Source organism: Pseudonaja textilis, chromosome 2 (assembly GCF_049901715.1).
Source record: "Pseudonaja textilis isolate UNSWEBS1 chromosome 2, rPseTex1.2, whole genome shotgun sequence".
Classification (NCBI taxonomy): Eukaryota; Metazoa; Chordata; class Lepidosauria; order Squamata; family Elapidae; genus Pseudonaja; species Pseudonaja textilis.
In genome coordinates this window covers 15373285-15400876 of record NC_141991.1, presented here as the reverse complement: position 1 = coordinate 15400876, position 27592 = coordinate 15373285, and the positions used below count along the sequence as shown (strand labels likewise).

The following is a 27592-nucleotide window of genomic DNA, read 5'->3' as shown; positions in this document are numbered from 1 at the left end:
TTCTTACTAAAGCACCTTGTCATCCGAAGGCAAAGTTGTCACAGAGTTGTCACAATGCACCTTTTGTATTAAGAAGCACACTTAATCTCAGATGATGGCAAAAGCCTATACAAGTTGTCGGCAGCGCACTATGTCCATACAATCAAAATCAATCAGCAAACAGCTTGATCCCAAAGATAACATGTCAATCCACCTTTTGGTGTGCTTTAGGAAAAAGGATATGGATATATACAAATGGAAAAAGTAAATAGCAGAACTTTCTTGATCACCCTCCTCCTCCTCAAGGGAGAGGCTGAATAGATGACTTTCTGCAGAAAAATAATAGTCCTTGAACCAACCTCAACCTTATGATTATGGATGTCCATTGGGGAAAAGAATATGAAAATCCATGTATACAGTCAGCCATCAGAACAGCAGGGCACGAGTACTGGAGCTAAGGGTGGGATTAACATCATGACATCACTACCCATGCGAGATCATCTTGATATCAATGGACATTTGTTGAAGATGCTTATCCTCCTGGTGAAAGTAAGCATGCAGTTTTCTTAGTTACATTAGGAGATTTATCACTCTTTTAGTCCAAGGTGACCTGAAACCAGAGATAAGTGACTTTTGAATCTTTGCCATTATCAACATTAGGAGTCTAGTTGGAGTTTTCAGAGCACAAAAAATGGCTTTGGAGAAACCCAAAGGTGTTTTTTTCCAAACTGGACTTTCTTGTGTTTCCTTGAAGATGTTTTGCTTCTCGTCCAAGAAGCTTCGTCAGTTCTGACTGAATGGTGAAGAATGGAATGATTTATGTTCCTTGCAGTTATCTGGCCATTAGCACTCTCTCTGAGAGTAACTGATGCCACTTGGAAATGTATATGAGCCTTCCAAATCCTTCCTTTTTTCATCGTTCAGTCAGAACTGAAGAAGCTTCTTGGATGAGAAGCGTTTGAGGAAAAAACAAGAAAGTCCCATTGCCTTTTGAAAAAAGCACCTTTGGGACAGCCAAGACCTGGATGGCTGAAAATCTCCATAGGCAGGCTTTGGAGAAAATGTGCAGAAACGGCTGCAGGAACAAAAGCATTAGTTAAGTCTGGGGGAAAAAAAGACAAAGTAGAGGAGACAGACATCGAGAGTGGATCCATCCTAATTCATGAGTATGAGAAGGAAGGATGTGAAACATAAGCTGTCAAGATATCAATCATTAAGGCAGGCCAGGTCAGAAAACAGACTCCAGCAGTTTGAGTGGAACTCTATTTTAGTGGTCTAATAACCCAATCATGAGTCCCTGGCTGTGTTTTCCTTCCCCGCCCTCTTCTTTCCCAATCAATTAGTGTGGATTCAGTGGTCAGATTCAAAAAAATTTTACTACTAGTTCTGTGGGCGTGGCTTGGTGGGCGTGGCTTGGCAGACATGGCAGGGCAAGGATACTGTAAAATCCCCATTCCCTGCCCACTCCTGGGGGAAGGTGACTGCAAAATCCCATTCCGTCACATCCCACTAACCCGCTTTCCAGCTCCGTTCTCCTGTGCAGGGCAACCAAAGAAGACCCAGCCAATCAGCTGGGACTTGAGAGGCAGAGAATAGATGTGGGCGGGGCCAGTCGGAGGTGGCATTGGCCATTATTCCAAACTACTCAAAATTTCCGCTACTGGTTCTCCAGAACTGATCAGAACCTGCTGAATACCACGTCTGGATTGGTGGCAAGCAAGGAAATATAATTTGGCCCATGGTTGGGCCAAATGTAGAGTGAGGCCAATCCCCTTTATATTGGTTTATAACTTCTCATGTTCTTGCATGCCTCTCATCCCCACTCACAACAAGAGAAAATGTTTGTCACAAAACCACAAGGCTGGGATTGACACTCTCTTGTTTTCTACATATAAGGCAGAGCTTTGATTGCATAATCATGGCCGCATTTTTATTTGTTTTTTCCACACACTGCAAATACCTTTACCTCCAAAATATATAATCTCAATCTTTCTTTGCCTTTTTTCTGGCTTTTCCCCCTCACCCTTCCTCTTTACTTTCTTTCTTTCAGAGCAAATGGACATATTTACAGCCCTGTGCCACAGCTGTTCTCTGTCTTTAAATAAATAAACTGATTAACAAATAACATTTATGGAGCCAGTATATGATTGGAGGCATCTTTGGTAATTAAGATACTTTAGGAAATTAGTTTTTTGCTTGTAGCTTTCTTTTTTGTTTTGTTTTTAAATTAAGTCAATTTTTTAAAATAAAATAATAATCAGAAGTTGAAAGATGTGAAGCATTTTGTAAGTACCTTGATACTTACTTAAGCTAAATTGGAGATCCCACCATTAAATGTACAGCTGAGTGCCAGCCCTGAAGACATCTTGGGCCAAGTGTCAATATTTTTGTACTATTGTATTGTCCTCTAATTTTTGTTCATTCAATTCAACCCTCAAAATTCCCTCATCAATGGCCCCTCAGGTCTTTCTGTTATTTCATTCTTTTTTTAAAAAGTGGATGGATTAGGTGCCATCAATTCATTGTTGTATCTTAAGGACCACACAGATAAATTTTCTCCATCACACTCTGTCCATACTCTGATCTTTTCAAGTCTTTCAGCAGTTTTTTTTTTTAAAAAACCACCAAATCATCCAACAGAGCCTAAGCTCTGTGGTTAGTTTACAATAAAACTTATGTCTGTCTGTCTATCCATCTATCCATTCAACTGAAATGAAAACATTGCAATAAAATAAAAATAATAAAAATAATTAAGGAAATAAAATAAAATAAGAAAACAAAATGAATTACCGTAATAAAATAAAATAAATAAAATAAAACATGAAAAACCAGCTGGTATCTTTGGGCCCATTCCTCTCCCTCAATCCACCTCACAGTGTTGTTGTTCTGAGGAAAATAGGAGGAGGAAGGATTAGTAAGTATTTCCGTTGCCTTGACTTATATATGAAAAATAAAAAGGAGGAATAAACATACACTATGGAAACTAGACAGCTGCAAGGTGGTCAGCAAAATCTGGAGCAATATGAATTAAAATAGGATTAAAATGAGGAAATAACAAGATCTTCACCTACCATTAAAATAATACTAATGCAGTGGAATCCTTCAGGGAGGGAATTCCATAAGTGGAGGTGCCAACAAGGAAAGGAATCTCCTTCTCTCTTATAATCACTTCTTTTATTTATTTATTTATTTATTTATTTCGGTTAATTGCTTACAAGATAACAGGTATAAGTAAAAACATAGTTATGAATACGTGGATACATATAAGAATTTTTTTTTAAAAAATAAAGGAAACAATAGGACAGGGACGGTAGGCACGTTGGTGCGCTTATGCACACCCCCTACAGACCTCTTAGGAAAGGGGTGAGGTCAATAGTAGACAGTCTAAGGTTAAAGTTTTGGGGGTTTGGGAAAAAAACCACATAGTCAGGTAGAGTATTCCAGACATTGACCATTCTGTTGCTGAAGTCGTATTTCCTGCAATCAAGTTTGGTGCGATTAACCTTGAGTTGTATCTATTGTTTGCTCTTGTGTTGTTATGGTTGAAGCTGAAGTATTCATTGACAAGTAGGACATTGCAATGTATGATTTTATATACCATACTTAGATCAGACCGAAGACGGCATAATTCAAGGTTTTCTAGGTCTAGAATTTCAAGTCTGGTGGCATAAGGTATTCTACAATGAGTAGAGGAGTGGAGAACTCTTCTTGTGAAATATTTCTGGACTTTCTCAAGTGTGCTAATATCAGATACATAATGTGGGTTCCATACTGATGAGCTGTATTCGAGTATTGGTCTAGCAAATGTTTTGTATGCTCTAGTTAGTAGTGTGATATTACCAGAGAAAAAGCTACGTAGGATTAGGTTAACAACTCTTAATGCCTTTTTGGCTATGTAGTTACAGTGGGCTCTAGAACTTAGATCATTAGAGTTGAGTATTCCAAGGTCCTTTACAGAGCTTGGATCATCAATAAGATCTTGACTATTCAGCTTGTATTTTATTTTCTGATTTTTTTTGCCAATATGTAAGACAGATCATTTAATTGTTGAGATTTGAAATTGCCAGTTGTTTGACCATTCTGATACATAGTCAAGATCTTTTTGAAGGGTAGCAGTATTGTCTGTGGTATTGAACAACTTTACATTATCAGCGAAAAGAACGCAGTTGCTTTTAATATGATCACAGAGGTCATTTATGTAGAGTGTGAAGAGAGTTGGTCCTAGAACACTGCCTTGAGGGACACCACTATTGACAGGTACAGAATTTGATGGGACGCTCCCAATTTTGACCATTTGTTGTCTGTTTGACAGGAATGCTTCTATCCAGTTATGCGGTTGTCCAGATATACTATAAGATTTTAGTCTTAGGAGTAGTTTGTCGTGTACCACTGAATCAAAGGCTTTACAGAAGTCTATGTAGATTGCGTCTATTGGTTTGCCCTGATCGAGTTGTGTAGTCCATATGTTTTTGCAGTGTAAGAGTTGCAGATTACAGGATAGTTTTTTTCCTGAAACCAAATTGTTTATTGGAGAGTAGGTTGTTTGTCTCTAAGTAGAGGATAATGGATTGGTTAATAATTGATTCCATGACTTTACAGGTGACGCAGCATAAGGAGAGCTGTTCTTCTTGTTTCCAGCACTCCCGCATGCGTGAAGACCAAATGGCCGGCATGCATAGGTGCGCCGGAACCCAGAAGAGCAACAAGCGATGGCTGGCATGCATGGAGAGATGGCTTTGTGTTCCACTTCTGCACACATGGCATATTTTCCCCATCACGGATCTAGTCCAAACTTCTGCTCAAGCAGGAGACCCTATACCATTTCTGACAGATGGCTGTTCAGTCTCTTCTTGAAAGCTTCCAGTGGTGAAGCACCCACAACTTATAAAGGCAACTGTTCCATTGATTGATTGTTCTCACTGTCAGAAAATTTCTCCTTATTTCTAGTTGAAACTCTCCTTGATCAATTTCCATCTATTATTCCTTGTCTGGCCTTCAGGTGCTTTGGAAAATAGGTTGACCCTCTCCTCTCTATGATAGCACCTCAAATACTAGAACACCCCTGGTCCTTCTTTTCAGTAGACCTTTTTAATGGTGTGGTTGACCAAAACTGGATGCAGTACTCTAGGTGTGGTCTTACTAGGGCTTTATAGAGTGGTATTAGTATCTCATGTGACCTTGATTGAATCCCTCTGTTAATGCAATTTAGGATTGTATTGGCTTTTTTGGTTTCTGCCCCACACTGCTGACTCATATTTAATTGGTTGTCCACTAAGACTCCAAGATTCCTCTCACAGTTACTGCTATTAAGCTGGTTCCACCCAGTCTATATGTGTACTTTTGGTTTTTCTGGCCTAAGTGTAAGACTTCACTTTTCTTTACATTGAATTTCATTTTGTTTTGTTTGATTAAACAATTTGGTTTCAGTGCCATACCTGCTGCTTGGGGAATGGCCATGGAGGCTCCTTTCATGTCCCTGCAAAGAGGCTGGAGCAAGTGACAGGAGCTCACCCCAACACACAGCAGCACTCGGGTCTCGGACATGGGCTTGCTAACTTCTTAGCCCCGTGTTCTAACCATGTGAGCCACCCTGCTCCATGCAGAAGGGTGTTTCTCAACCTTGGCATCTTGAAGATGTGTGCGGCCTTCAACTCTTGCTAGCTGGAGGTTTGTGAGAGTTAAGTCCACACCCCTTCCACAGGAAATGCCATGTGTCACACTGCCCCTTACCGGAAGGTTGGAACACTTTCATACTGAATGACGTTGATGCTTTGACAGAGATGGTCAACTCTTTGATGGTTTCATCTACAGGGATGGAGACCTGTGAAGTGTACATTTGGCCATCGATCAGTTTAACAGGAGCAGCATTCAGGGACTTCTCCATTATTCCCAGGACCTGTGAAAGCTGACTTTTTGAAGTAAGCACATAGAATCCGCCAGAATAATCCACCAATTCTTCATAGCTGTTCGCAAATATTTTAGGCTTAACCTCAGGAGCACCTGTGGAGGAGAATGAACAGAATGACAAAGGGTTGGTAGGGACCTTGGAGGTCTTCTAGTCCAACCTCCTTCGCAAGCAGGAAACTCTCTATCATTTCAGACAAATGGTTGTCCAATCTCATCTTGAAAACCTCCGGTTTTAAAGCTGTCCCACTGATTAATTGTTCTCACTGTCAGGAAATTTCTTTGTAATTCTAGGTTGGATCTCTCCTCGATTAGTTTCCACCCATTACTCCCTATTCTGCCTTCGGTGCGTTGGAGTGTAGGGACACCCCCTGTTAAAATATTAGTTATTCTTAATATTAAAAACAGGGATGTGGTGGCTCAGTGGCTAAGCTTGTCAATCAGAAAGGTCAGCAGTTCGGTGGTTCAAATCCCTAGCGCTGTGTAATGGAGTGAGCTCCCATTCCTTGTCTCAGCTTCTGCCAACCTAGCAGTTCGAAAGCATGTACAAATGTAAGTAGAAAAATAGGGACCACTTTGGTGGGAAGGTAACAGTGTTCCATGCACCTTCGGCATTTAGTCATGCAGGCCACATGACCACAGAGACATCTTCGGACAGCGTTGGCTCTTTGGCTTTGTAATGGAGATGAGCACCATCCCCCTAGAGCCTGAAACGACTAGCATAATACATGTGCGAGGAAACCTTTACCTTTACCTAATATTAAAAAGAGGCAGAATATTATATTTCCCCAAAGGAGAAATGGAGAGAAACCTTAACAAAGGCAGAAAGCAGCCCCAGTCGTTCTTAATAGTCTTAAGCAGAAACCTCCAGTCTTTAGAGATGGATATTTTGTACCTATTAAGAAAGACTGGGCTCATAAACAGAACGCCTTCAGCTACAGCTGATAGGATTAAAAATTTATACACACACACCCCCCCCAAATTCTAAGGACAGGACATGACCTTTAGGACATAATAGGATTAACTCACCATCATTAAAATAGTAAAAGACACAAGGCTCACTACATTGCACAACCCCCTGGAGCATCTCAAACACAAAACCCCAGAACCCTAAAAAGATCCATCCCTTCGCTCAGCTACCCCAGAAACATTTGCTACTGTCATGGAAGTTTCTGGAAACCAAACAAATCTTTTTTCCTTGCATCCAGCCTCCGTTTTATTTCCAACGCCTTTCTCCCGGCTTGGAACTGGACTGGATTTTTCTTCCCACAGGAGAATAGGTGGACCCTCTCTTCTTTGTGGCAGTCTCTCAAATACTGGAAGACTGCCATCATGTCACCCTTCATCCTACTTTTTTATTAGTATTAAAGTGCAGAAATTCCCTTTGAAAGAAGTCTCAGAAGTACGATTAATCAGTGGAATGGCTTGCCTCCAGAAGTTGTGGGTGGCATTTTTTTTTGGTTTTGCCTAGGAGGCATTTATTTATTTATTTATTAGCAAAACCTGACCTCGGCGTTGGTGGGGCACTTCGTATCGGAGTTAACGCAGGCAGCGCCATATCCGGGTGTGCAACAAAATTACTTTCTAACAGCAAGCCCCCCCCACCATTCCCCACCATTTTGCATGTTTTAATATAGGCCTTAATTTGGGGGGAGGGGCTTAATTTCATTTCATGTCTATAAAACATGCTGGGACTTCCTATTGGGGGAGGCCGCATTGTTGGAGAAACAGGGTATAAGAAAAATAAAAAGAAACAATGGGACAGGGACGGTAGGCATGTTGGTGTGCTTATGCACACCAATACTTGTCAGTTGCCAAACATCCAAATTTTGAATGCATGATTAACGGGATATTGGGAAAGGTCATAAGACATATGAATTAGTAATCTATAAACTTCAGGCAAAAGGACGTTGTAGAACTCGATGAGAAAAATTCCAAGTGAAAATGCATAAAATGATAATTATAATTTCTTAAGTATGGAAGACAGGAGGGATCAGAAGGAGCTATTTTATTCAGAACACCTTTGTTTGTATAAATTCTAAAGAAAAAGATACTGAATGCAGATTCCTTTGTCTTAGCAGTTTATTTTTATGATGGTTTTGTGGACTTTGAGGATCGAAAACACATATTTTATTGAGCTGTGGTCTCAAAGCATGATATTTTTTGCCCCAAATTTCCAGCTTTCCCCTCCTGACTCAGGTAAGCTCTTCCCAACTATAACTGAAGATCTGGTTCAGAAGAAGATGCATTTCTGCATTCCAGAGTGGTGATATTTAACTGAATCAGCCCACCGGCCATCTCAGAAAATCCTACAGGGAAGGAACATAAGTTCTGTGTCGTACATCCTTGGTAAGTGGACTTTTCAGTGAAATTTCCAACTGGAGATAAGAAAAAGACAGAAAAGGCGCATATGAGACTCTATAGAATAGATATTATAAGGCAGTGCAGATTGTTTCTGTTCCGTATTAGCAGGCTTGAAACCCTGCATTCCCATTGGTCCATTTGAACTGCTACCTGATTGGTCAGCCTGGACGGTTGTGATTGGCTTGCTAAGAGTCTGCCGCGATTGGTTAAATCCAAGCGCGGGAGACTCAAAGCAGCGTCATTGGCCGCCTAGCCTCGGCAAAGCTCTATAAAAGAGCCGCCAGTGCTGCTATCTCTCTCAGTCTGATTTAGCCTAATAATAAAGAGCTGTCGTTACTGAACCCGAGTCTCTCATCTCTGAACACTGTCCTCCCGAACTTAACAGTTTCTTTATTATTTATATCCTGGCCTTGATGTTATTGTGGCCTTTATGGGAACATAAAGGTCTTTGAAAAACATGATACAAATCTGGTTACCATATATTGATAAAGTTTCTCCAAATAGATCATCTTCCTTTATTTAAAAAAATGGAAGGGAAGGAAGGGGAAGGAAGGGAGGAAGGGAAGGAAGGGAAGGAAGGAAGGGAAGGAAGGGAAGGGAAGGGAAGGGAGGAAAGAAGGAAGGAAGGAAGGAAGGAAGGAAGGAAGGAAGGAAGGAAGGAAGGAAGGAAGGAAGGAAGGAAGGAAGGAAGGAAGGAAGGAAGGAAGGAAGGAAGGAAATATCTACTCACAAGCCTCTGTGGAACTAGTTATGGTAAGACACTGATCCTCTTCGCCAACACAGACTACAGATTGATTGGCTTTACAGTGATCCTCATCTAGTGCAAAGCAGCCTGGGCACTGTAATCCATTTGGTTGCAACTCTTCATACTTTTCCACTGGAGGAAGCAAATATTCCAGTTAGCAAAGTTTCATAACAACCACTTACCCTTTTAATGTCTAACACAGCCTCCTCCAACTTGAATTCTTTTCACATATTTGAGTTCAATTCCAGCTCAAATGGAATCAAAGAACCCAAGATTCTTTGCAAAAAGCAAGAGGTTTTTTTTTTTAAAAAAAGCTAGAGTTTGAAAAAGAATGTATTAAGTTGTAGATACTTACACAGAAGCGGTTCTGCATTGCAGACATCAGTGTCACAACAGTTAGCTCTTGCTATTTCAAATCTACCACCTACTGTTGTGGTGCTGAAGAAGCTGTCAAAACAGTCCTCACGTGTTGAGCATTCCTTGATAATTAAGCTAATGGCACTATTGGCTGCAGAAGGGAATTTAAAAGAAAAATATGGAACTCGGCAAAAAATGAAGAAATGCATATCAAACCTGTTCATTTGGCTGTTGTATTTTGGAAGAAATCACTAAAGACCCGTGTTTATTTCACTTTATAAACTGTATATCCTTTTTGTTTAGGAGCTCATAGCCCTTCCACTTGTTACTTTTCTCTATAAAACTACTAAGGTTAGTTGGGCTGTGAAAGTTTGACCCACCCAAACTATTGAGTGAACTTCCATGGCTGAGTCTTCCTGCTTCCGACCCAGCACATATCCCACTATACTCATCCTTGGACCTGCAGAAAATAACAGGCCAGCCAAACTTCTACAACCGCGATTCCTAATCCTAACCTGAATTACTAAACCTCATTGGCTTTCATGTAGATGTTGGCACCTTAGAAGATTTATTTATTCCCAAGAAACATTTTAGCACAGGTAACTGCCGAATCTTTTTACAGAACGATGAACTTTGCATTGTGAGAAAGTAATGTAAGCTCCTTCTGTTTAGCTTGCAATGTGTGATGCACATTCAAAAGGGCAAAGTGTAGATTGCTACATCAGGATGTGTGTTTCATCACTTGTCCACTCTTGTCCCCATGTATCATATCATGCACATACATTTTAAAAAAATTACATCCGGCAAATAAGATTGGACTATTGTTCCTTAATGAACCCCAAAGAGAAGTCATTGAAGGAGACTCCCCAACCCAATCATGTTTTAGCCCAAATTAGATACAAAATGTTAGCATTTTATTGTTGCTTGATAGTGAAAAACACAGTTGAGAAAGTCCAGAAATATTTCACAAGAAGAGTTCTCCACTCCTTTACTGGTTACAGAATACCTTATGCCACCAGTCTTGAAATTCTAGACCTAGAAAACATAGAACTACACTGCCTTTGGTTTGATCTTAGTATGTAAAATCATATATTGCAATATCCTACCTGTCATTGAATACTTCAGCTTCAACCACAACAATACAAGAGCACACAATAGATACAAACTCAAGGTTAATCACACCAAGCTTGATTGCAGGAAATACAACTTCAGCAACAGAGTGGTCGATGTCTGGAATACTCTACCTGACCCTGTGGTTTCTTCCCCAAACCCCCAAAACTTTAACCTGTCTACTATTGACTGTCTACTATTGACCTCACCCCTTTCCTAAGAGGGCTGTAGGGGCGTGCATAAGCGCACCAACGTGCCTGCCATCCCTGTCCTATTGTTTCTTTTATTTTTCTTATATGTATCCATGTATTCACAACTATGTTTTTACTTATACATATTATCTTGTAAGCAATAGACAAACCAAATAAAATAAAAATAAATCAATGAAATGATCAATGACATATGTTGTCAAAGATGTTAAGACTCTGAAAAGAATGGAGGGAAGAGCAAAACAAAGATGATTGGGGACTGGAGGCTAAAACCCGTGAAGAATTCAGTATGTCCACTCAAGTAAGAAAGAAGGACTAGGGGTGACATGATAGCAGTGTTCCCTTTGTGGAGCTGCCACAAAGACGAGGGAGCCACCTTATTCTCAAATCAACTGAAGGCGGGACGAGAAGCAATGGATGGAAGCCAACCAAGGAGAGAAGCAACCTGAAACTGAGGAGACATTTCCTGACAATGAGAACAATCCATGGAATGGCTTCCCTCCGGACATTGTGGGTGCTCCAACCCTGAAGGCTTTCAAGAAGAGCCTGGACAGTCATTGATTTGAAATGGTGTCGTGTCTCCTGCTTGAGCAGGCAGTTGGACTAGAAGACTTCCAAGGTTCCTTCTAACTCTGGTGGTCTATGTTCTAATCAATATATACATATTATACAAAAAATGGAACCAAGTAATGGACATACTTGAGAACAAACCCAATTTTCACTTACTTATAGTAGTATTAGCAACGACAGTAGAACAAAATTCTTCATCTTCTTTGCACTCCACCACCTTCACAGCCTCTCCTTCACATTTATCTCCAAGGGCAACACATGTCTGACATTTTAGAGATGTCACTACAAATAAAAGACAAAGTTATACCAATGATCAGTGTCACCTTTATATGTTCTGCTATCCTAGCATTTACGTTTAAGGCTCCTGTTATAATCTGGTTTACAAAGCAGGCCTCCCCTGTTGTTGTTTTTTCTACTGGGAACCTGGGCAAGGGTGGGAGGTGAAATCAACTTGTGGAAATGGAAGTCAAATTGAGACTAAGGGAGAGATTCACCCTCTCATATCTCTCACATATTAATATGAAACTGGATCTTCCCAACTTCTGGTATTTATGCCATAGAACAGATTTGTAAAGAACCCACGTGGATGCTGGCTGAGGCCATATTTCTGCAAGAACCTGAATTCTGAATAATTTTTGATATCTGCATTGGTGATGCAGGATTTGGGCACATTCTAGATGTGGTCTGCCTATACCTACTTGCTAGGGTTGAGAGGGAGTCACTTGCCTAGTTTTTGGCCCAATGGTCCAATGTCACTTGCCTAGTTTTTGTTCCTCATAAATGACTAGACTCATATTACCCATTCCTACTCCAAAACCTTCAGCCACTGCACCAAATTGGCTCTCATGATACTCTGGTCATGAATCCTGCATCTACTACAAGTAGTCCTTGACATAGGATCACAATTAGGACTGGAGCTTTTATCGCTAAGTAATATTGTTAAGTGACTTGTGCCCAGTTTTATAACCTTTTTGTGGTAGTTAATATCTGCAGTCATTAAGTGAATCACATGGCTGTTGAGCAAATCTGCTTTCCCCCATTGGTGCTGTTTGTTAAAAGCTGTTCGGGGAAGTCAATGATGGTCATATGTCCCAGGACACTGCAACTGTTGTAAACACATGCCAGCTGCCAAATGCCCAAATTTTGATATGAAATGGTGGGAATTGTTGAAAGAGTTAGGACCATTTGTAAGTGACTTTTTTCAGGGCTGTTTTAAATTCAGATGGCCAGTGAACAAATGGACATATGTCAAGAATGATCTATGGTAGAACAATTTCCCAGAAACTGCCTCGGGCTGCCTATTCTCCATCCCTTTCCTGAAGTCACCCAAAGTTTCTATATCTGTTTTAAGAAAATCAAATTCTTTACCTGTTGACAAGATGGAGCAGAAGAGACAGAAGACAAGAAGAATTCCAGCTGCCCTCATGTTGGTAGAAGTCAACTCCTCTGCCTTTTCTGAAGCCACCTACTGCTCAGTTTTGCAACTGGGAAAATGTTTTTAAAGAATTAGCTGGAGGAGGTTGAATGTAGGGACTCGAATGATTGGCTGGCTGAGATAGAAAACTCAGGGAGGGCAGAAGCCAAATTCCATTAGAAAAGGTAGTGTTGTTGTTGTTTTAGAAAATATACACAAAATAAACTTGGCTTGGCAGTGAAATGGAGATGTGAATTCTTGTTTTTCTTAGTGGCTTAGTCTAGCTTCTGGAGCTGATTTTATATCCTACTATAATCCTCCATCTCTGATTTGTATCCTTTGCCCCTCTTGACTGTGTTTCACTTTAATTCCTACATTCATTTATTTGGATTGTTTTCGACCTTTTCCTGATCCTACAGTTGTGCATAATATAACAGTCAGTACTTTGTTATGTATTAGTGATAAGTCTCTGAACACTTTAGAGATGTCACTACAAATAAAAGACAAAGTCATGCCAATGATCAGTGTCACCTTTATATGTTTTGCTATCCTAGCATTCATGTTCAAGGCTCCTGCTATAATCTGGTTTACTAAGCAGGTCTCCCCTGTTGTTGTTTTTTCTGCTGGGAACCTGTGGAAGGGTGGGAGGTGAGATCAACTTGTGGAAATGGAAGGCAAATTGAGACTAAGGGAGAGATTCACCCTCTCATACCTGTAACATATTAATATGAAACTGGATCTTCCCAACTTCTGGTACTTGTGCCGTAGATCAGTGTTATGAAGAAGCCATGTGGATGCTGGCTGAGGCCATTTATCTACGTACAAGAACCTGAATTCTGAATGTCTATGAGTTCTGAATTATTGTTGATATCAGTGTTTACTCTTGATTCCTGGTGATGCAGGATTTGGGCATATGCTAGATATGATGTGCCAATAACTTCTTCTTGGGGCTGAGAGAGAGAGTTACCTACCTACTTTTTGGCCCAATGGTCAAATGTCTCTTGCCTAGTTTTCGTTCCTCATCGATGACAAGACTCATGTCGCCCATTCTTACTCCAAAACCTTCAGCCACTACACCAAGTTGACTCTCATGATACCCTGAAGAGATGATCATTAATCCTACTTCTATTAAAGGTGGCTACGGAGACATAGGAGAACAGTTGGAACTGGAGCTTTTATCGCTAAGTAATATTGTTAAGTGAGTCGTGCCCAGTTTTACAACCTTTTCGCAGTCGTTGATAACCTCCGTTTGAAGAAAATTAAATTCTTTACCTGTTGACAAGATGGAGCAGAAGAGACAGAAGACAAGAAGAATTCTAGCCGCCCTCATGTTGGTAGAAGTCAACTCTGCTGTCTTTCCTGAAGCCACCTATTGCTCTGCTTTGCGACTGGGGAAATGTTTTTAAAGAATTAGCTGGAGGAGGTTGAACATAGGGTCCCAAATGATTGCCTGGCCGAGATAGCAAACTCAGGCAGAGCAGAAGCCAAATTTTGTCAGGAAAGATCGTGGTTTTCTTAGAAAATATACACAAAATAAACTTTGCTGTGCAGTCAAATGGGGATGTGATTTCTTGTTTACTTCATGTCTACATCTTATTCTGCCTTTTTTTAGGGGCTTAGTCTAGCTTCCAAAGCAGATTTTATTTCCTACTATAATTCTCTTGATTCCTGGTGATTCCTTCTGGAGGGCAAAAGTGGCCTCCCCGGTCTCTGGAGGCGCTGGAGGCCAGAAATGAGCCCGTTTCCAGCCTTCTGGAGCCTCCATGAGGCCCATTTCCCCCCCTTTCTGAGCCTCCATGAGGGCCCTGTACTTACCTGGCATCCAAAATGGGCCGACTCCTGGGAGTGGTGGAGTGGTGTGGGCAGGGCCAGCCAGGGGTGGGATTTACTGGTTCACCAAACCGATAATTAAAAATGATAAAATTAGTTACCAGTTCACCCGAACCGTGGAGAACTGACAGCAGCCCATTCCTGTTCTTATCTACCACCTATTTGCTTTGACCATTACTAGTTGAGATTCTTGTAGAGAGCATAAGCTTTCAATAAACATTTTTATATTTATTTGGGCTTCTGATTTTCCCACGCTTGACATGCTTTCTCAAGCTACAGTTCTAGCTCGGACTTATATTTCTCTTATCTGACCCTTGTCTTGCTATGGCTGTTCCTCTTGTTCATCCAGCTTATTCCTTCTGCCGATCACATCTCTAGACACAGTACCTATCTTAGGATGTTGGAGAACTCTGCCATAGTTGCGTTTTTTGTTTTTGCTTTGCAATGGAAGATTTGTGACTAGAGTGCATTTTCATATTGCTCTGAATGTTTACATAATGGGAAGACATTGTTCCCTTGGCCTGTTTACTAGCTGCAGTGGAATGCTTTTCTCTGGATGAAGATTTTTGCAAAAAGACACTTGGTTGGTAAATTTGCTTGAAAAATATTAGCAGTGTCAGTTGGATGGGCTAGAAAAGTCAAGATGGAGGACAGACATGATTCTAACCCCAGGACTTCAATTGCATTTTCGTTTTCTCCACATGTTTCTCTGATTAAAATCCATGATATATCAATCCATTGGGTTTAAGTTTCTCAGGATAGGCCACTGAAAACACCAACCCAACATTAGCAAACATTTTCATGGACACCATCCCATATTAAATCTCGAGATCTTTTGCATGTTGGCTTCCAGAATTCCCAGCCAGGGCAGGATATAGACTCAAGTATCTAAAGGCAGAGCTGGACTTTCTGATTATCCCAGCAACAAAGCAGAATTCCCTCCCAACTGCTTTAGTTGAAGAAGAGATGACACTTCATCCCATATGCTCCACCCACTGTGGTTGTTAAGTAAATCACATGGTCACTCAGTGAATCCCGTTTTCACTATCAATTGCCTGTGGTGGCTGGCCTGGAAGGTCTCCATTCATGATGACATGAGTCAGAATGCAGCAATCATTGTAAATACATTTATTTATTTTATTTTATTTATTTATTTTGTCAAGCGATTATAAAACAACAGGTATAAGTTTAAATATAGTTATGAATACATGAAATGGATACATACCGTGTTTCTCATATAATAAGGCCGGGTCTTTCTTTTTTTTTGAGCCCCCCCCCCCCAAAATGGCTAGACTGTCTTTTCGGTGGTGACTTAATTTCCCTCCCCCCCTTGCATCTTTGGGTGGGTGGGTGGCGACGGCTTGGAGGTTGAGCTCGGCGTTGGTGGGGCACTTCGTATCGGGGTCAACGCAGGCAGTACCATATCCGGGTGTGCAACAAAAGTACTTCCTAACGGCAAGCCCCCCCCCCACCATTCCCCCCCATTTCGCATGTTTTAATATAGGCCTTAATTTGGGGGGAGGGGCTTAATTTCATTTCATGCCTATAAAACAGGCTGGGACTTCCTATTGGGGGAGGCCGTATTGTTGGAGAAACAGGGTATTTGTTGCAGAATACCTTATGCCACCAGACTTGAAATTCTAGGCCTAGAAAACCTAGAACTGTGCCGCCTTCGGTCCGATCTAAGTATAGTATGTAAAATTATACATTGCAATGTCCTACCTGTCAATTAATACTTCAACTTCAGCCATAACAATATATGACCACACAATAGATACAAACTCAAGGTAAACCGCACCAAACTTGATTGCAGGAAATAAAACTTCAGCACCAGAGTGGTCAATGTCTGGAATACTCTACCTGACTCTGTGGTTTCTTTCCCAAACCCCAAAAACTTTAACCTTAGACTGTCTACTATTGACCTCACCCCTTTCCTAAGAGGTCTGTAGGGGGTGTGCATAAGCGCACCAACGTGCCTACCGTCTCTGTCCTATTGTTTCTTTTATTCTTCTTATATGTATCCATGTATTCATAACTATGTTTTTACTTATACCTATTATCTTGTAAGCAATTGACAAACCAAATAAAATAAATAAAACATTTTTACTGTAAATATTTACTAGCCCTTGGATGAAAGGCGGGCTCCTTTTTAAGAAACCTTGGGTTTTGGGTGGGGGTTGGCTCTCCTTGAGGCAGAGGAAACAACTTTTTAAAGCTTGGGATGCCAACAATCACTCTCACTCCCTCAACACACCCTTCACCAGAAGCAGTTTCCCTCTTAGCCGCAAACTGCTGGAGATTTCATCAACATCCCCACAGGAGTGTTTTCCAATCCAACAGTCAATATAAATCATAAGGATACAAGCAACAAAGTTATAGTCCTACAGTCACAAATGGGAGGGGATGGGTGATAAGGAGTGATGAGAAGATTAACAGTAATAGCAGTGTACACTTTGTAAATAGTTGAACAGGGTCGAGGGAATTATTTGTTTAGCAGAGTGATAGCTTTCGGGAAAAAACTGTTCTTGTGCCTAGTTGTTCTGATGTGCAGTGCTCTATAGCATCGTTTTGAGGGAAGGAGTTGAAACAGTTCAAGTCCAGGATGTGAAGGGTCTGTAAATATTTTCACAGCCCTCTTTTTGACTTGTGCAATATACAGGTCTTCAGTTGAAAGAAGGTGGGTAGTAATTGTTTTTTCTGCAGTGCTAATTATCCTCTGAAGTCTGTGTCTGTTCTGTTGGGTTGCAGAACCAAACCAGACAGTTACAGAGATGCAGATGTTAGACTCAATAATTCCTCTGTAGAACTGTATCAACAGCTCCTTGGGCAGTTTGAGCTTTCTGAGTTGGCGCAGAAAGAACATTCTTTGTTGTGCTTTTTGATGATGTTTTTGATGTTAGGTGTCCATTTTAGGTCATGTGATATAGTAGAACCTAGAAATTTGAAGGTCTCTACTGTTGATACTGTGTTGTCTAGTATTGTAAGACGTGGTAGTATGGGAGGGATTCTTCTAAAGTCTATCACCATTTCTATGGTTTTGAGTGTGTTCGGTTCCAGATTGTTCCAGTTACACCACGAGGCAAGTTGTATAACTTCCTCTGTGGTCAGAGTGTCCCACAGCTGCTCGTGGTAAAAACCTATAAGCATCTTTCACTGTTGTGTAGCAGTCGTCTCAAGTATTTTTGCCTCTGCTGGGACAATTTGCATGCTGGAAATATTTTGGGAGCTCTTTCCTTAAATTTGCTTGATTGAAATCTCCTAAAATTATGGGAAGGGAACCTGGGTGTTTGGCTTCAGCCTCCATAATTTGATTAGCAAGAGTTCGTGATGCCTTGTTTACACAGGCTTGTGGAGGAACATACACAGCTATTAGGAGCAATGGGGAGAACTCGCGTGGAGAGTAAAATGGCTTGCAGTTGATGTATAAAGACTAAGTTTTCATCACAAAACTTATATATTATAGTTTATATCCTGAGACTAGCTGTTGTTGATAAATAAACATAATCTTCCACCCTTTGTTTTACCTGATGTCTCTTCAATTCTGTCTGATCTAAATGTCTGAAATCCTGGGATGTATAGGTGTTGTCCCTAGATTGCTTCTCTGCTTAATTAGTTCCATCCATTGTTTCTTGTCTTGCCCCTCTGGTGCTTTGGAAAATAAGTCGACCATCTCTTCTTTGTGGCACCTCCTTAGATATTGGAAGACTGCTATCATCTCATCTTTAGTCTTTCTTTTCATTAAACTTAATACCCAATTCCTGCAACCATTCTTCATATGTTTTAGCCTCCACTCCCCTAATCATCTTTATTGCCCCATGAATATTGGAACACTTTCCTTTTAGTCTCTAGAAAACTAGAGGGGGTCCTTTCTGCTTCAGTGGGCTGATCCTTTTACATGATGGCTGCTAGTCTGTAGCTCTTCCTCCTGTCCCCCAAAATTGTTTCCACATACCATTATATTGGGGGATCTTAAAAAAAATAAAAAGACAGTTGGATCTGGCTAATACTTTGAAGGAAAATCCTAAAGCTCAAGATAAACTGAGAGATTGAGAAATACCCGGTAGAAGTTACTGGCAAATCAGTTCTGAAGAGTTGCCAGGAAAACACTTAATGTCCATGCTACCAGCAGAAGATAAACTTGTGTTATTATAAAACATAGTTAAAAGATTAGTAGTGGTTCAACTTTCCCCTTCTTACTAAAGCGCCTTGTCATCCGAAGGCAAAGTTGAGTTGTCACAATGTACCTTTTGTATTAAGAAGCATACTTAATCTCAAATGATGGCAAATCTTATACAAGTTGTCGGCAGCGCACTATGTCCATGCAATCAAGATCAATAAGCAAACAGCTTGATCCTAAACATAACATGTCAATCCACCTTTTGGTGTGCTTTAGGAAAAAGAATATGGACATATACAAATGGAAAAAGTAAATAGCAGAACTTTCTTGATCACCCTCCTCCTCCTCAAGGGAGAGGCTGAATAGATGACTTTCTGCAGAAAAATAATAGTCCTTGAACCAACCTCAACCTTATGATTATGGATGTCCATTGGGGAAAAGAATATGAAAATCCATGTATACAGTCAGCCATCAGAACAGCAGGGCATGAGTACTGGAGCTAAGGGTGGGATTAACATCATGACATCACTACCCATGTGGGATCATCTTGATATCAATGGACGTTTGTTGAAGATGCTTATCCTCCTGGTGAGAGTAAGCATGCAGTTTTCTTAGTTACATTAGGAGATTTATCAGTCTTTTAGTCCAAGGTGACCTGAAACCAGAAATAAGCGACTTTTAAATCTTTGTCATTATCAACATTAGGAGTCTAGTTGGAGTTTTCAGAGCACAAAAATGGCTTTGGAGAAACCCAAAGGTGTTTTTTTTTCAAACTGGACTTTCTTGTGTTTCCTCGAAGATGTTTTGCTTCTCATCCAAGAAGCTTCATCAGTTCTGACTGAATGGTGAAGAATGGAAGGATTTATGTTCCTTGCAGTTATCTGGCCATTAGCACTCTCTCGGAGAGTAACTGATGCCACTTGGAAATGTATATGAGCCCTCCAAATCCTTCCTTTCTTCATCGTTCAGTCAGAACTGAAGAAGCTTCTTGGATGAGAAGCGTTTGAGGAAAAAACAAGAAAGTCCCATTGCCTTTTGAAAAAAGCACCTTTGGGACAGCCATGATTTCGATGGCTGAAAATCTCCTTAGGCAGGCTTTGGAGAAAATGTGCAGAAATTCCGTCACATCCCACTAACCTGCTTTCCAGCTCCGTTCTCCTGTGCAGGGCAACCAAAGAAGACCCAGCCAATCAGCTGGGACTTGAGAGGCAGAGAATAGATGGGGACAGGGGCAGTCAGAGGTGGTGTTTGCCGGTTCTCGAAACGACTCAAAATTTCCGCTACTGGTTTTCCGAACTGGTCAGAACCTGCTGAATACCACATCTGGGAAGGATATACTACAAAATCCTCATACCATCCCCACCCACTAACCTGCTTTCCAGCTCCGTTTTCCTGTGCAGGGCAACCAAAGAAGACCCAGCCAATCAGCTGGGACTCGAGAGGCAGAGAATAGATGGGGACAGGGTCAGTCAGAGGTGGTGTTTGCCGGTTCTCCGAATGGCTCAAAATTTCCGCAACCGGTTCTCCAGAACTGGTCAGAACCTGCTGAATGCCACCTCTGTATGGATTCAGCTTGAGCTCCTTTCCAGAATTTTCTGTTTCCTGAGCTTAGCGCACACTTTGGTCCTGGTTTCTACAAAGTCATTTTTATGGTTCTTTGCATGGGCACATTTACAAAATGGAGACACAAGAAGGCTTACCTAATTTTTTTAAAAAAAACCCTATATCATGCTTGGCCAGTCACAAAATACCCATTTATCAGATGGGAAGCTCATCCTCCAGGAGATTCCTTCTCATCTTTAGGGGAACGTTTAAGGGTCCAAGACTTTCCTGAAAATAAATACAATACTAGATCAGCATTTGTCAATCTTGGCCATTTTAAGATATGTGGGCCTCAACTTCTAGAAATTCCAGAACGTTTGCCTCAATTCTTTAAATAATTTAAAGTTGCCAAGCTTGAAAAACACTGTGTTTGACACTGGTACTACAGTAGCTTTAAAAAAAAAAGAATCAGGTACACAGGGTGTTAATTAAGTCTTCAGAGAGTAGACGTCATGTTTTGCTTTGTTACTCCAGGGCTCCTTCCAGCCTTGAAAAGATTATATCTCAGAACATGAGTTTGGTGAACTGTGTGTTTCTTGGAATTTGAGAAACGCTTCCTCATTACTGTTCCCAGACCAAAATCAGTTGCCAATCTGAGTCCAGGTTCAAATTAAAGCTATGTACATGAATACCACCGGAACAAGAAGCGAGTTCACTTACAGTAATCTCGAAGGTGGTTAAATGATGTGAAATCAAACTAATATTGTTTCCATACCAAAGGATATCAGTAGAAGAATAAAGGGACTTCGTCTCGAAATGTGAAAGCTTGCCTCGTTTGTTTACAAATCTTTATTGGCTCATCTGGATCCCCCAAATTTGCAGTAGTAAACTTGAAGGCATTAAACTACCAACTTCCTTCTCGCAGAAGGACATTTGGTTGAACTGCTGAACAACTCTGCAAATTCTTTAACAAAGATTCCAAGGAAAAAGTCAGTTTCAGTTCATACAATGTGCTAAGCCATAATGTGTTTTGCCTATATTTTGGCTTAGTATGTCGCATCAAACCAGCCATTTATAACTTAGGAATAAACTCTGTTTAAGGAAAGCATCTGCTACCCACCTAGCAGTTCAAAAGCATGCAAATGTGAGTAGGTAAATAGGTACCACTTGGGTGGGAGGGTAACAGCATTCCATGCACCTTGGCCTATAGTCATGCCGGCCACATAACCAAGGAAAATGTCTTCAGACAACAGTGGCTCCCTTGGCTGAGAAATAGAGATGAGCACTGTGCCCTAGACACAACTGGACAGGGAAACCTTTACCTTCACCTTTAAGGAAAACATGATATAGAGCAGTGATGGCTGACCTTTTCCTCATCGCATGCCAAAAGTATGCATGCTCATGTGTGTCTGTACCCATAATGCAATGCGTGTGTGACCCCCCCCGACCCCTGCGCATACGCACGCAACCCCCTGCATACACATCTCTGTGCATGTGTGCGCGTCTCCTCCCGTGCATGCATGGCAGAAACCCGATAATCAATTGGCTGGCAGGGGGCATGCACGCATGCACAGTGGGTCTGTTCTGGGCGACCTCTCACATGCTGGCAGAAATGGCTTTGCGTGCCACTTCTGGCACATGGGCCATAGGTTCACCATCACGGATATAGAGTCACTGCCATGAGATAGACAAAGGCAGGCAGGCAGGCAGGCAGGCTGGCAGGCAGGCAGGCAGGCTGGCAGGGAGGGAGGGAGGGAGGGAGGAAGGAAGGAAGGAAGGAAGGAAGGAAGGAAGGAAGGAAGGAAGGAAGGAAGGAAGGAAGGATCTATGCTTGATCAGTGCCTGAAAGAATATCACTTGGCAGATACCTAAAAATTAGATTCTTGTCTTAATCCTTCCCATTTTTCTTTCTATTCTGAAAATAGGGAAGTTTTAGGCTAAATTTTCTCTGTCTTTCAACAGAAAAGAAACAAGCAATCAAGAAATATGCTATATAGACTAAGCAGTCATGAAAGCCTTGGGAGAGATATTCAAATGCCATGGTCAGAGGTGGTATTCAGAAGGTTCTGACCAGTTCTGGATAAATTTTGAGTAGTTCGGAGAACCCGTAGTGGAAATTTTGAGCAGTTCAGAATACCACCTCTGACTGGCCCCAACCCCATTTCTTCTCTGCCTCCTGAGTCCCGGCTGATTGGCTGGCTCTTCTTTTGTTGCCCTGCACAGGAGAACAGAGCTGGAAAGCAGGTTAGTGGGGTGGGGAGGGAATGGGGATTTTGCAGTATCCTTCCCCTGCCACGACCACCAAGCCACGCCACACACATCAAGCCATGCCCACAGAACCGCTAGTAAAAAAATTTGAATGCCATCGCTGTCTATGGTGTATCTATACTTACAAATGTCAGAATCCTGAAAACCACGGTATTCCCTGTGATATTCCACAGAAACAAACTTTGGATTTTGAAGAAGCAGAATAGGAGGAGAATTGACACAAGAAGACTTCTGAGGATACCACAGACAACCAAGAAAACAAACGGACGAATCCTCAAACAAATCAACACAGAATTCTCACTCAAGACACACATGGCCAGGGCTCAAATTTCCTACTTCAGACACATAATACAAAGACCCAGCTCTCTAGAGAAGTTCCTGATCCTGGCAAAAGGGAAAGAAAAAAGAAGACGACTTCCCAACATCCAGGTAAATGGACTCAGGTACAGTGCTGATGGATGGTCCATTGGAAGACATGAAAGACAAGGTTAGGAACAGATTATAATGAAGAAAATCTACCAATGTGATCACTAAATTTTAATGATTTGATGGCATATGATAAATAAATAATTCCCCAATCTGATTTCCATCACAAGTTTTGGGATTACACAGATTTGCACCAGCTTCAATTTACTTTACATTTAGAAAATGTACCTGCGATGATCTTTACCTGGCTAATCTACCATGACTCTCATCTGAATACAACATCTCTTCTGAACTGAGTTCAGTTTTGGTTGATTTTAGGGCAGAGTTTTCAATTTTTTTCAGACTGAGGAATGTGAACTTCATCACGTTTAAGAGAATTTTAAGATTCTGCAGAACACAGTTTGAAAAAAAAAACTGTTTCAATACAATATACATCCCTAAACTTGAGAACAATGCAAAAAGAAATTTTATGTTTAATGGTTTTCCATTGTTTTAATTGCCTTTTAATGATTTTATTTGTTTTGGCTGTTTATTTGCTTGTGCTTATTGCTTTATTTAATTCTGAGCCACCCACCGTCACATATGTGAGATGGGCAGCTACATAAATTGAATAAATGAAGTAAATATTTAATAAATTGCCATTGCCTTTCTCCATGATCTTTTTTAACTTCCCGCAAAGGGTACTGATTTTCCCTGGTGCTTGAGAAATTTCAAAGAAACTAAAGCTAACAGTCCCTGGTTATCATCAAAAGAGAAAATTGTACGTTGGAAGTATCAGAGATTTTTCCATCCTTACTGTCATTATTCGAATTATTTTTTATTAATCAAGTTCAGGGAATTAACAGAAAGGACTGCAGTTTAAAGTCCACCATACCCTTGGCAAAAATTGAACTTATTTAATTGGGGTCACTACAAGTCATGTGAAGACAGAAGGCTGGAAGAGAGACGATAATTGCAGACTTTTTAAAAATGCAATTTTATCCTTTATTTATTTGCCAAATTTAAATGGCCATCCATCTCACACAAAGTGACGCTGGGTGACATATATTCAAACCAGCAATTACAATTCTGGTTCTGTCTCTAATTAAGAACGACTTAGCCAACAGAACAAAAAAGTAAATAAATGTAGAAGTGGGAAAGGAGAAGGGAGAGATAGCAAGTAAGGAGGTTTACTTTCTTATTTTAGAGCGGCTTAGTAAAATAAACCATGGCTAAGGCAGGAAAGCAGTTCATAAGTCACTCTTGCAGTATATTTTCCATCTTCAATTGGTTTTGCACCTGACTTGTTGCAAGGAGCTGGATAAAAACTAATCTGACTAAATCTGAAGTTTGCCCCGAATCTCAGAGAACTTTGATTATTGAGTTTGATGATCCAGTCTTCTGAAGAAGGGGTGGGGAACAATGGCCCTTTTTATGACTTGTGGACTTCAACTCCCAGAATTCCTCAGCTAGCCATGGGAATTGAAGTCCACAAGTCGTGAAGGGGCCATCGTTCCCCACCTCTGTCCTAAAGCATCTTCTCAGTTTTTGACATGATTGGTGCAGTGGTGGGATTCAAAAAAAATGACTACCGGTTCTGTGGGGTGTGGCTTGTTGGGCGTGATGTAGCTTGTTGGGCGTAGCTTGTTGGGTGTGGCAGGGAAAGGACGCTGTAAAATCTGCATTCCTTCCCCACTCCTGGGGCAAAGTTAATGCAAAATCCCCATTCCCTCCCCACCTCACTAACCTGCTTTCCAGTTCCATTCTCCTGTGCAGGGAAACCAAAGAAGACCCAGCCAATCAGCTGGGACTCGGGAGGCAGAAAATAGATGGGGGCGGGGCCAGTCAGAGGTGGGATTTGTCGGTTCTCCGAACTACTCAAAATTTCTGCTACCGGTTCTCCAGAACTGATCAAAACCTGCTGAAAACCACGTCTGGATTGGTGGCAAGCAGGGAAATATAACAAAGAAACTGGTTGCAAGGTTGGACCAAATGTAGAGTGAGGCCAATCCCCTTTATATTGGTTTATAACTTCTCATGTTCTTGCATGCCTCTCATCCCCACTCAAAACGAGAAAATGTTTGTCACAAAAACCACAAGGCTGGGATTGACACTCTCTTGTTTTCTACATATAAGGCAGAGCTTTGATTGCATAATCATGGCTGCATTTTGATTTGTTTTTTCCACACACTGCAAACACCCTTACCTCAAAAATATATAATCCCAATCTTTCTTTGCCTTTTTTCTGGCTTTTCCCCCTCACCCTTCCTCTTTACTTTCTTTCTTTCAGAGCAAATGGACACATTTACAGCCCTGTGCCACAGCTGTTCTCTGTCTTTAAATAAATAAACTGATTAACAAATAACATTTATGGAGCCAGCATATGATTGGAGGCATCTTTGGTAATTAAGATACTTTGGGAAATTAGTTTTTTGCTTGTAGCTTTCTTTTTTGTTTTGTTTTTAAATTAAGTCAATTTTTTAAAATAAAATAATAATCAAAAGTTGAAAGATGTGAAGCAATTCGTACCTTGATACGTACTTAAGCCAAATTGGAGATCCCACCATTAAATGTACAGTTGAGTGCCAGCCCTGAAGACATCTTGGGCCAAGTGTCAATATTTTTGTACTTCTGTATTGTCCTCTAATTTTTGTTCATTCAATTCAACCCTCAAGATTCCCTCATCAATGGCCCCTCAGGTCTTTCTGTTATTTCATTCTTTTTTAAAAAAGTGGATGGATTAGGTGCCATCAATTCATTGTTGAATCTTAAGGACCAAACAGATAAATTTTCTCCATCACACTCTGTCCATACTCTGATCTTTTCAAGTCTTTCAGCAGTTTTTCTTTTTAAAAAAACCCACCAAATCATCCAACAGAGCCTAAGCTCTGTGGTTAATTTACAATAAAACTTAGGTCTGTCTGTCTATCCATCTATCCATTCAACTGAAATGAAAACATTGCAATAAAATAAAAATAATAAAAAAATAAAGGAAATAAAATAAAATAAAAAAACAAAATGAATTACTGTAATAAAATCAAATAAAGTAAAATAAAACATGAAAAACCAGCTGGTATCTTTGGGCCCATTCCTCTCCCTAAATCCACCTCACAGTGGTGTTGTTCTGAGGAAAATAGGAGGAGGAAGGATTAGTAAGTATTTTCGTTGCCTTGACTTATATATGAAAAATAAAAAGGAGGAATAAACATACACTATGGAAACTAGACAGCTGCAAGGTGGTCAGCAAAATCTGGAGCAATATGAATTAAAATAGGATTAAAATGAGAAACTAACAAGATCTTTACTTACCATTAAAATAATACTAATGAAGTGGAACCTTTCATGGAGGGAATTCCATAAGTGGAGGTGCCAACAAGGAAAGGAATCTCCTTCTCTCTTATAATCACTTCTTTTGTTTGTTTGTTTGTTTGTTTGTTTGTTTGGGTCAATTGCTTACAAGATAATAGGTATAAGTAAAAACATAGTTATGAATACATGGATACATATAAGAAAAATTTAAAAAGAAATAAAAGAAACAATAGGACAGGGACGGTAGGCACATTGGTGCACTTATACCCGCCCCCTACAGACCTCTTAGGAAAGGGGTGAGGTCAATAGTAGACAGTCTAAGGTTAAAGTTTTTGGGGTTTGGGGAAGAAATCACAGAGTCAGGCTGAGTATTCCAGACATTGACCACTCTGGTGCTGAAGTCGTATTTCCTGCAATCAAGTTTGGTGCGATTAACCTTGAGTTTGTATCTATTGTGTGCTCTTGTGTTGTTATGGTTGAAGCTGAAGTATTCATTGGCAAGTAGGACATTGCAATGTATGATTTTATATACTATACTTAGATCGGACCGAAGGCGGATTGGACTGAAGGTGGCATAGTTCTAGGTATTCTAGGTCTAGAATTTTGAGTCTGGTGGCATAAGGCATTCTGCAACGAGTAGAGGAGTGAACTCTTCTTGTGAAATATTTCTGGACTTTCTCAACTGTGTTAATATCAGACACTTCTGATATTACTTTTGTAAAAGAGGAGGAGGAGGAGGAGGAGGAGGAGGAGGAGGAGAAGGAGGAGGAGGAGGAGGAGGAGGAAGAAGAAGAAGAAGAAGAAGAAGAAGAAGAAGAAGAAGAAGAAGAAGAAGAAGAAGAAGAAGAAGAAGAAGAAGAAGAAGAAGAAGAAGAAGAAGAAGAAGAAGAAGAAGAAGAAGAAGAAGAAGAAGAAGAAGAAGAATTAATGAGGAATCAGGAGAAGGCCCACTGAGTTGCAAGTTCTAGGCTGAATTTAGTGGGTCACTTCCACTCGACACCATCGGACAATGGAAGGCACGCAGTTTGTTGGGGTGGGCAGCAGAACTTGGGGACTAAAAAGTCTACTTGCATCCTCACCATCTCTGCATGCCACCTGAGCTCATCAACTAGGTTGCTGTTTGGCCCCCTAGGCTAACCTACTGCCCTCCAATTTTGTGAGAAACAGGACAGTCTTGATTGCAAGCTGGGAATCCTGGAAGCTTGCAGTCCACCCGACTTAAAAGTTGCCAAGTGTTTTAGAGACACAGCAGTTTTGTTAGAAGAAAAGTGTCCATTTCAGGGACAGCCTTGATGATGGATACGATTGCTAATGTCCCTTTATCTGGGCCCCGTGTAGCATGAGGAAGGGCTGGTGCATTTCTTTTCCTGGATTCTTTAGCTACCTGAAGGAGGAAACAGGCTGAAGAGGTTGGGGATTTCCCCTGTGCCACTCAAGTTATTTAACCAGCAGAGCGAAGAGCATGTTCT

General features: G+C 40.8%; 1 protein-coding gene across 1 annotated transcript; it reads right to left on the bottom strand.

The window, feature by feature from the left end:
- Positions 1-7947: 7947 nt before the first annotated feature.
- On the bottom strand, positions 7948-12765 carry LOC113449098 (phospholipase A2 inhibitor NAI-like). Its single transcript, XM_026720083.2, has 5 exons — positions 12607-12765; positions 11395-11520; positions 9348-9500; positions 8978-9124; positions 7948-8261 (listed from the first exon to the last, which is right to left on the bottom strand). Exons 1-5 carry the CDS (start codon positions 12662-12664, stop codon positions 8098-8100), a joined length of 648 nt encoding a protein of 215 aa, XP_026575868.1. The 5' UTR covers positions 12665-12765; the 3' UTR covers positions 7948-8097.
- Between the last annotated feature and the right edge of the window lie 14827 nt (positions 12766-27592).